This window comes from Danio rerio, chromosome 18 (assembly GCF_049306965.1).
Source record: "Danio rerio strain Tuebingen ecotype United States chromosome 18, GRCz12tu, whole genome shotgun sequence".
NCBI lineage: Eukaryota > Metazoa > Chordata > Actinopteri > Cypriniformes > Danionidae > Danio > Danio rerio.
The window spans coordinates 21870980-21882560 of record NC_133193.1 but is presented as its reverse complement, the minus strand read 5'-3'; the positions used below and the strand labels follow the sequence as shown (position 1 = coordinate 21882560).

Below are 11581 nucleotides of genomic sequence, written 5' to 3'. Positions count from 1 at the left end.
AGACTAGTGCTGTTCACCTCCACATCCGCACTCCGTCAAGAGGCTGAAGCAACTATGGGCAACCCTGAAGTAAAAATAATACTCATATTTCAGCAAATATTCTGAGGATCGGACATGATGTAAACAAGTCTAAAAACAGCCAGATATTTCACAACAGTGAGGCAGAGTGAGCTGAGTGCTCCTCATAGAGGGTGGCAGTTCCTGTGGGTGGGCCTTAATAAGCCTCCCAGCCCCCCAGCATTGGTGTCAGCAACTGATGCTTAGAATAGTTCACAAAGTCGGACATGGTATTTGTCTTAAGTTACAGTACCGCTGCTTCTTGAAACACATCAATGGGATCGAATTGTCGGTTTCCCGACTAAACCTGGCTTTCTTTGGCCCTTCCAGCCCCCTTTACACCCAGCTTCATGGATACAAATAGGGAGCATTTACTGCCTTGCCATTCACAAGATGGCTTATCTTACCAAAGTAAACATCTAGTGGATGTAAGTCACGTCTTTGTTATAACACAATTCCTGAAATGCTAACACAGCCTTTGGGACTGTAATATATATAAATCAAAATATAAGCTAGAAAGCACAGTAACACAAGTGTTTATGCTATGTTCACCTTATGTAAAAATACCATCATTTCACTGCTATAATTATGTCAACCAGCCATAGCTCTCCAAAAATTCCCAGTTTTAATTGCAAATGCTTTTCACCAATTAGAATCTCCTAATTATAACATGACATGAAAGCAACTTTATTATTTCGAGTTAAAACCGAGTTTTAGGAAAAAACATACTTCTTACATATTCTACCTGCCATCCTATCACCAATCCAAATTTTAGTAATAACAAATATTAACTTGACTTCTAGTCGATCATTTGCTATCAGAAGTGGCTTATATGAAAGACAAAGGTGTCTAGATTATGCTAATTTTACCAAAATAAATTTATGTACATTATAGAATATAAAGTCATGATGTAGTGGAAAAAGAATTAATATCGTGCATGACTCCTATGAGCCTGGAGGACTGCATCCATACATCTCTGAAATGACTCAAATAACTTATTAATAAAGTCATCTGGAATGGCAAAGAAGGCGTTCATGCAGGACTCCCAGAGTTCATCAAGATTCTTTGGATTCATCTTCAATGCCTCCTCTTTCATCTGACCCCTCAAAAATGTTCATATCTGGTGACCAAGCTGGCCAATTCTAGTGCACCTTGACCACTTTGCTTTCAGAAACTTTGATGTGGAGGCTGAAGTATAAATTTGCCCTCTCCTGTGGTTTGTGATGTAATGGGCAGCCCAAATGTCTTGATACCTCAGGCTGTTGATGTTGCCATCCACTCTGCAGATCTCTCACACGCCTTCATACTGAATGTAACCAAAAACTATTTTTCCTTCAATAAACTTGACTGATTCTTTGAGAATCGGGTCCATGCGGATTCCAGGAAAAATCTACCTTCTGCTACTTTCCCAATTGATCAACTAGAAGCCAAGTTATTATTTGTTGATCTTACAACTGGAACAGATGACAAGACTTTTGTCAGGTAGTGTACATATTATTTATATTCTGTTTTTGGAATTGCTGTCGCTTGAAAATCAATGTTCCCCCACATAATAATCCACAACAATTCCCCATTTATGTCATAATTTTGTTGTCCTCAACCGGTAAGACCTGTAAATTGCTTCCCCTGGTTGAATTTATTTTAATTTCTATAGCGTTTTTACAATGTAAATTGTGTTAAAGAAGTTTAACAGATGAAGTTCTAGTAAATTGAAATAGCTTCAGTTTTTAGAGTAACTGGTCAAGCTTAGGTCATTCTGAATGTGTATGTAAACAGGATCCTAGGTTATCTTGCTTCAACAGTTAATCCTGGATATTTAAATGCTTGCATTTCACACTGTACATCCCTAAACTCCAGTTCAACATCTTTATTTAGAGGTTTCTGGCATCAGTGTCATAAACAAATAAAAGTACAATTCTTTAAACAGTGTTTAGAACAGCAGTAACAAGCAAAGATGTTTTGTTGTTTCTACCGTTGTCAATTTTATAAAAAACATGCAGACCAAAACATAACTGGGCCCCACTGATTTTAATTGGAAGAATATGAAAACTTTTCTTCTTTCAGAATATCTTCTTTTGTTCAGCAGAAGAAAATCAGAACTCAATTCAGTTTAATCAAGCTTAATATTATTGTGTGGCTCACAGTGGCTAGAACTGTTGCCTCACAGCAAGAAGGTTGCTGGAGTCTGCATGTACTCCCCGTGTTTGTGTGGGTTTCCTCCGGGTGCTCCAGTTTTTCCCCCAAAGTCAAAAAACTTGAACTAAGTGATTAAATAAACCCAATTGATCGTAGCTTATGTATGTGAATGTGAGAATGTATGGTTGCTTTCCAGTGCATGTATCCAGCTGGAAGGGCATTCACTGTGTAAAACATGCTGGAATAGTTGGCGGTTCATTCCACTGTGGCGACCCCTGATGAATTATTGAAAATTATTGAACGAATGAAATTTTTTATTGTAACTGTTTACTCAAACCATGAAATGCATACGTTACTTTATGATTTAACTCAAAAGAAATGTTAATTAAATGTACAGAGTTGAACACCACAGACATTTATTTTAAAAAAATTCAGTCACTTCAAAGTCATTTTTAGTAACAATATTATGAACCAGCCTCAAAAGTTCAACAAGAACATGCTTACTTGCATCTCTGGCAGATGTCAAAATTGACTACATCTTTATATACTGTACGATGATACGAAGTAAAATGTAAACAGTTGTAAAATACAATTTGCAGACCAGCAGAAGGAGGAATCCAACTCAATTTATACTTAGCAGACATAAACCTCTGACAAATGGGATCTGAGATGACAATTGAGAAAAGTAGGAAGATGAGATTTCTGACAAGTGTAGATTTTTCAAAAGATATCATAACAATTGTTATATAAATGGCCCCTGACCATTAACTTCTTGAAGATGTTTTGCATTGTTAATCTGTAGAACATTTCCTTATGTTCAGTGCATCTTTGCAGACATTTAAAGCACACCATATATTGCATATCATCCCTCATTAGGGGGTGGCTACTACAGTCGAAACCAGTAGTTTACATACACTGTATAAAAAGGCACATAACCATTTTTAAAAAGGTAATGTGACTAAACTTTTTCTGTTTTAGGTAAATTAGGATTATTAAATTAGTTTCTGCTATGCTTAATAGCAGAATAATGGAAGAAGTCAAGTTTACATACAATAAGATTATTATGCCTTTGAAAAAGCTCAGATGATGGTGTCAGGGTTTTAGAAGTTTCTGATTGGCTAATTGACAACATTTAAGTTAATTAGAGGCACAACTGTGAAATAGTATTTTAGGAAAACCTCAAACACACTGCTTCCTTTTGTGACAACATGGGAAAATCAACAAGTCAGAATCAACAACAACAACAACAAAAAAAAGCCAGATTACAATTTGCTAAATTACACTGAAAAAGAATAATTTTTGAAGACATTTTCTGTGGTCTTATGGAACCAAGATTGAACTGTTTGGCCATAATGACCAGTGTTACATTTGGAGGACAAAAGGGAAAGCTTACAAGCCTAGGAACACAATCCCAACTGTGAAGTATAGGAACGGCAGCATTAAAACCTGGCCACATATAGGTCTTCCAAACAGACCATGACCCTAAGAATACTGCCAAATTAGTTAAAATATGCTTTAAGGACGACAGAGTGAATGTTTTGGAGTGGCCATCATAAAGCCCTGATCTCAATCCTATGGAAAATTTGTGGGCAGAGTTGAAAAAGCTTGTGCGAGCAAGACAGCCTACAAATCTGACTCAGTTACACCAATTCTGTCAGGAGGAATGGGCCAAAATTCCTTCAAACTATTGTAAGAAGCTTGTGGAAGGATATCCAAAACATTTGAACAAATTTATACAGTGGAAAAGCAAAGCTAAAAAAATACCAAGGAAATGTGTGTAAACTTTTGACTGTCTAGAAATTAATACAAAATTCTAAAGAAAATCACTCATTATTCTGGCATTTAGCAAATGTAAATCATTTAGGTAATCCTAACGGACCTAAAATAGTAAACGTTTGGTATAATTTACCATCAGACTTTTTAAAAAAATGGTTATGTTCCTTTTTTTAAAATGTATGTAAACTTCTAGTTTTAACCGTATATGCACTCAACAGTTGTATACACACACCAACAATGTGTTCAGCTTATCCAACAAATGCTGTGTACAAATTCAGTTTCACTTTCGATTAAAGAAACACACTGTGGAATGTTAATTGAAACATAAATTCCTTTTGAAATCCAAACAAATTTAAACTGATATGCTTGTCAAACTCGGATGGTCATCTGCAAAACATCATACATTATAATCTGGCCTTCATTAACACTTCAAGTTTGTCCTACTGTGTAACACGTCACATGACATTGTAAAGCTTGTACCACTGTATCACAGTAACAACTTCAACATGACTGCTGTCTATTAAATCAATGCACAAACCATTACTGGTACCACCGCAGTACATTTATTATGGTCCCATGCATTACATCAAACATCTCAGGCCAGTACGAACTGCCAGTTCGTGAGCAGGATTTTGATTCCCTTGATTACAGAGACCACAGATGTGGCAGGGTTCAACTTCAAAGTGTTCGCATCGCCTTTCTTGCATTTGTCCCTAAAAACATAAATGCACCCATTGCAGCTGGCCACTTTCCATAAAGATGGCACACAGCTCCAAACTTCAGGGAAGCGCAACCTCGTGAAACTGTCCAGCAGTGGGTTATAACACACCAAAGAGTCGCCCTCTGCCACCACAAAAATAAGGTCCTTATGAGCGGTGGCATGCATGCATCCAGCAAAAGGCAGCATGTAGGGCTTGGTCTGGCACCTCTGGGTGGCAGTCTCAAAGCACTGTATAAGGCGAGAAGGCTTGGTAAAGAAGTCCATGTCATTTTCTTCTCCACCCAAAAGGTAAATGGTACCTCCCAAATTGACTCCGGCTGCACCTGATACTGCCGTGTCTAGCTGAGTGGTCTCTTTCCATATGTTGTCCTTTACGGTGTAGCAAATGACGGCGTTTGAGAGAGTGTCCTGAAGGGTTTTGCCTCCCAATGAGTATATGGCGTCCTCTGTGGACACGGACACGAGCGTGTGGTGGAGACGGTCCCGGGGCAGAGGGGCGCAGCGTTCCCAGTCCATCGTGTGCATGTTGCATTTCCACATGCGTCGCGGTATGGAGCCTCCTACAACATATAGATCCGCCCCATGTTTGCAGGCAGCTGTGATCTGGTGGCACAGACTGTTCTGGCCGCTCACACTGATGGCGTCGTCCTCGTCACAATGAAGAGACACTGCTAGTGAGTGTGTGCGTGTGTCTTCCTTTCCAATTAGGTATATGTGCACTTTTTCCCCAATCTCCTAAAACACAACAAAGTAAATAATGAGCATGCAAAGTATGTAATGCTAATAAAAAACTGGTGTGTTTCTGAAAACCATTGTTAGCCAACTAAGGTCGCAAGTTTCGTTGGTACAAACATGGTTCGTTAATTTGATGTTTTTTCACAAATCCATCGGTCCAAAGAACATTCGCAAACTGCGTTGAAAACTTGTACACTTGCAACTACACCTCTAGAGCTGTAGTAAGAAGCATAGTTCCTGGTTGTGTTCTATTCAGTTATCCGCTCCTATGCCCTATTTGTTTTAAACGCTCCAACATTTAAACTTGGAATGATGAAAAAAACATCACTCTTAGGTGAATTTACTTTTAAAAGTATTTTTACAGTTCAGTTTTAGCGATCTTTATATTGACAATTGTGCTCCCTTCGTAGTGCACTTTGAGAACGATTATGTCATTTTGAACACAGCTGTGGCTCATGACGAAAGCTATAGGTAGACTCACAGAGAATCTGTGCACGCAGAAATCCGCAGTGTTTCACAGATTTGTAGCCCATCATTGATTCTATTTTTACTTGTGTTATTGTGTGTAAATTTATATTTATTCAGTTTTTTTATTCATTTCACTAATATTATGATATAATAATAGTATATTAAAATGTTTATAAGAATGGTTTACAAAACAGTTTGTGAAGTAACAATTTCTGTCTTTTTGTAGATATATTAAATGACACTTGCTTTGTTTAGCAAATAAGTGGATCTCATTGGATTTGCATTGTAAACACAATAAATAATAGTTAAAATGTATTATTTATTATTTATAAATGAAGTTTTTAGTTATGAAACTCCTAAAATCATTCAACACAAATCCGCAATTTTTTTTTTTACAAAATTCTTTGCAGAAATAGCAAAAAAATGTCTGATATAATTAGAATCTGTCAGGCCCTAGCTATAGGTAACCTATTATTTAAAAGCAGATTTTACATTACCTCTCCAAAGCTTGTGAAAACAAAATATATATTTATTATCGGTTAATGGTTTTAATTTATAGTAGGTTATTTAATAAGAAATGTATCTGTAGCCTACTGTATATAACATGGGTCTATTGGTTACAAAATTTCTGCAGTGGTTTCAATGTGTCAAAGATGTAAAAGTGGGTTGCAGCTGCTCCGTAAAACATCGACTGGATAAGTTGGTTCATTCCGCTGTAGCGACCCCAGATTAATAAATGAATGAAAAGAAAATGAATGAATGATAAGTTGTAAAAGTAGACTTTTAAAAAAAATTCAAATAAATAAATATACAAACATTATCCTACTTAATAATAATAATAAATTAATAATATGAAAATAATAATAACTATAATTATTGTTGTTATTATTAAGTAGGTTTTTTTCATTTCTTAAATAGCCTAGTGTAAATTACAACCATTAACATTTTATAAAATGTATACTAAATGAGATTATATGTTAGCTAAGTGTTTTTATGTTTTAGAATAGAATATGGAATATTCATAATATTTGTAAAGGAAACATAGGCCCTATATGTGACGTTTACATATATTTCAATTAATATGGAAAACGAGTGCATGTTTTTACCAAAACTAGCCTAATGTTGCATTTAAAAAAAAAAAACATATTTGTGTGCGTGTAAAACAATATAATTTGCACAAAAAAAAAAATCTCTTAAGAAGTTGTAACTCCGCCCTATTTAGAGCATCATTATGGATATTTTATGTTATAACCAACGTGGATCAAACAATAGATCTGCAACAAAGCAACTATGGTTTTGGGAAACACTCGTCACTACATTGCTGCTCATCCCTACAATGTAAACAGTGCAATTGCAGAACAATTAGAACACTAGAACAATTTGTTAGAATTAAAATATGTTAAATTATTTTCTTTTTTAAATCTTATTTAGTCAACATAGCCCTAAACTGAGTTAAATTGAGTGAAGGGGAATACATCAAATTTGGTTGCATTTGTTCGCTCTGATTATGAAATTAAATAATTAAACTATAACCTTAACCGGCCACACATTATTTTGATGGTCTGTTTGTTGAAGTTAAGTTACATTGCATCTACATGGTGTAAGAATTGAAATATTACAAATATTTTTGATGTCTTTGACAACTCAAAACACGAGCTGAAAACAGAGACTGGTAACTTCACAACCCAGCAAGGGGGAATGCGGGAAAAACCAGTTCCTGCTGCATTTGCATCCGAGTATGCTGAAACTCAGCTTCATCCCCCCATCTCACACATATGGTCATTTCAATGTTTGAATGTTCTAGATTAACCAAACTGACTTTAATTATCATGTTTGATATCATTTGAAATGTCTCAGTGCGATTGGTACAATGGTCTCATTCTCTCAGAAATAGACATAATCAAAACAATAAATATATAACTTCAGGAATCTTTTGAACCACTGTGAAGGGATTAGACTTTCCCTTTTGTTATTCACACCCCCTTCCTTGAGAGAATTCTTGGATTATTTAAGGTAAGGGTTGAGAAAGACTCAGCTCGATTCTGCCTACCCAGATCAGCCCATAACATGGAGCCTAGGCTCCACGTTATGTAAAATTTACACGTTATGTAAAAAGTCAGGAATGCATCTTTTAATCTTGGATTTATCTTTGATAATTTGATGTTTTGTATTGATCGTTTATGAATTGACTGATTGAATTTGGCATAATACATTTACCTGACTAATAAATTATGTTTTGAATTATTCAAACCTCGTGTTATTATCACTGATAAATGTTGTTGTCCATAGCACTACAAGCCACTGTACAGGTTAGTAACGGACTAAAACATGTTAGACGGAGCAGCGTGGCACGCTATACAATGTTGGTAGAGATCCGACTAACAAATTGGCATTTATTCATGTATACTTGGACTGTAAAAGGCCAACTATTTAGAACAACAAAATATTGTTGAAACTACTTTAAATGTGGATATTTAGGCCTTCATTTACAATAGTATAATCCTGCGCGATTATTATTAAAATACTTTGTCTTGAATTAGTAGATAACAGATCTATGGGGACCACATAAAAAATCTCCTAAATTGAGTAAGTAGTGTTCTGCCTTTCTAGGAGAGTGGTTAATCGCCTCTGTTTAATGACCAAGACTGACAAGCTTGTATTAAGAGATTGTATACCCGGCCGGTGCAAGACTCGAGATGCTATCGGAATCTGAGTAAATGAGAATAAGGTATAATAACAAATCAAAAGAATATTCAATCATAATCTAAAATAATGTGAAAGGAAACAAAATAATCTTCTCAATGTTTTATAATTGGAGTCAGATAAAACGAGGATAAATATAGTAATATTCTAAACCACCTCATACTAAAATTGGAGTCAGATATGAGTTAAGTTTATTATAAATCAACATTGTGCATTGGAAAGACCGAACATGCAGTGAACCTTCATCCACCAGTGGATACCGTCATTGGACCAACTGGCTGGACCCTACAATGGCAACTAATTCTCATTAGATTATAAGTAGACTGTTAGGTTGGGGTTAAGGATTAGGGTTAGTGTAAGTTGACATGTACTTGCAAAGTTTCTTACAGTAAGTTAAAAGTCTGCTGAAGGAGCGGTATCAAAAGATATTAAGCAGACAGTCTACTTATACTCAAATGGACCCTCAAAATAAAGTGTTACCAATTAAACACACTGTAACCATGATATTCAATTGTGCAATCACATTGGCTTTCAGAAATAATATATTGCACCATCGTCATTTGTTTGTAGGAGAGAAATCTTTAAATTTCTTTAAAATCACAAAGAAATTCAAAGGAACAATGTGTTTGAAAACAGGACTAAACAAACCATCTCATCCATAGCGTTAACATACTAAAGGAGTGGATGATGATGTTCCTCGTTATTTGAGGTTATGAACGCACTTTATTCATGTAATTTCAGCTGCTGTAAACTGCTATCAGAGCGTTATGATTATTAGGTTTCTGAGTAAAACGTATTTTAGGTTATCCTTTATGTTAAATCTTTATGATTCAGGCTGAAGCACTCAAGGATGTGATGACATTTTTTTTGATACTGCATAACAAGAACAATAGCATGCAAAAAAATAGGGAGAATACAGCACTTATATAGGAATATAGTACATTTTTTTTATCAGTAGAGATTAAAAAACAAAAAAATTATTTTAAAAAAGGATGTGAGGACATTACGTCACTGTAAAGGGTGCCTCGCAGAATAAATGTATGGGGAAAACAATAAAATAGCCATCAAAAAAATTAACTGTTTAATAATAAAAATTATAATGATGATAATAATAAATTGAATATCATTTTAAGCATTATAACCTTCAGGAACAGTTACAAATTGTCTTTGCAAATAAAAATATACTGATAAAAAAAAAATACAAATTACAAATTCAAATAAATTACAAATTTAATATGTTTACTGAAATACATTTAAAAATAGATGTAAACAAAATAATCTAATAATTTATTTTAATGCATTTAAAATAATGTATTGGAATGGCAAATACGAATTTGCACTTACTGATCTAAATACACCAGCAAAAATAAACATTAGTAAAGCATTGATTTATCTGAATAATATATGCCATTAGTAAAGCATTGTGAGGGACAAAAGCATTTGTATGTATAAATACTGCAAAATGTCCATGCTGTCCAACTCTTAATCATTACTAACCTTTAGGCTGTCAAGAAGCATATCAGAATACTCCTCTCGCTCCACTTTGTTGTGATTGATCCAAGATTCAATAGCTGCGGTTGGATTTTGTGAGCTTGGCACACCATCTAAAGAAGCAGATATATATTTAAAATAAAAAATAAAATCTGACTTCATCTAATGCAAAAGCAATCTGCTATTCATTCACCTTTAATGATGTCCATGAGAAGGCACAATGGCAAATTCAGGAACTCATCTGTCTGGTGCAGCTGAACCAGGTGTATCTTTGCACAGTGCTTGGCAGCCGTATACAACTCCTGGTCACTGTGTCTGTCCGCCAACCACATCACCTGAAAAAAAGAGTGTCAGTAGTTTTACTAATGTTTCAGCTCATGAAAACATTTATGTCCACATTACAAACCATAGAATACCTGAAGGCAGTTCCTAACATCCACAGTCCGTGACAGAAAGCGGGAGCACTCCTCAAACAGAGCGGTGAGCTGATACATATCGGCCATTTCATATGTGTCCTGCAGATCTTCAACCCTCAGCTTGATCATCCCATGGTAGATGTAGTCCACCAGTGACTGGAAGACGGTTGCACTGACGTCCTTCAGCTCAATATTACGGTCATAAGCCTCTCTGAGGTTTGAGGTGAACATGGACCTGAAGAAGCTGCTTTGAGCCGACAGCACCAAACGGTGAAGCTGGAACTCTTTACTGTCCACAGTCACAATGACGTCTGCAAACAGCCCGTCCTCCAGGCACAAGTCCATGATGCTCTTCACAACACGGCTGGAATGGGAGCGATCAGTGAAGGTGTAGCCCTGGAAGTAGTTTTCATCCCCTGATGGACCTCCAACACAACCTCCATCCTCACCAGAATCCATGACACCTTCAATCTAAAGCTGCTTCACCACAATAGCAGATGAATGGCTCACTGGATCAGCTGTGTTTTAGATGGGTACATTCGTGTAGTTTAGTTAATAGGGTAAGACACTAATTGGGCGTCAAAGTAGATGATACACTGATGTAAAGCCATATTTTGCAACATTTATGAAGGAACTGCTGCTTGCTATCTACATGAACACTATTTAAGTCAGATTTAGATGATGAATTGGGTTAATAAGGTTGTAATAACAACGTGTAACTGAATGTATTGTAGATTTTGACTTAGCAATTCGCTAATCAAATTGTGTCCATCTAATTTGGCCAGCTACTCTAAGCAGCTAATGCTAACATAAACCAGGGTCTACTTAACTTTCACGATCCTAACGAGTGCTCAATCAAACGCAGGATATAATAATCCCAGGTGTAAGAATTATTCGCGTTCAGAAAAAATTATGTATGAATGTTAGCATGTGTTAAATCTTAGCCATACCAGAAGACTGCTTGTGAAAGTGAAGTGAAGCCCAGGAAGTAAACAGCACATTTCTTCGCAGTGACGTCACCGCACGTTTACGTGGCTCTGCTGCTCCTGTGTGTTGGAGGTCTGTCATTACATTACAT

General features: G+C 36.0%; 1 protein-coding gene across 1 annotated transcript; it reads right to left on the bottom strand.

Annotated features, from left to right (window-relative positions):
• Positions 1-4509: 4509 nt before the first annotated feature.
• kbtbd4 (kelch repeat and BTB (POZ) domain containing 4) lies at positions 4510-11504 on the bottom strand. Its single transcript, NM_200209.1, is given in 5 exon segments — positions 4510-5425; positions 10094-10200; positions 10281-10422; positions 10504-11021; positions 11454-11504. Coding segments are annotated over 4 exon segments (1569 nt in total). The 5' UTR covers positions 10963-11021; positions 11454-11504; the 3' UTR covers positions 4510-4564.
• Between the last annotated feature and the right edge of the window lie 77 nt (positions 11505-11581).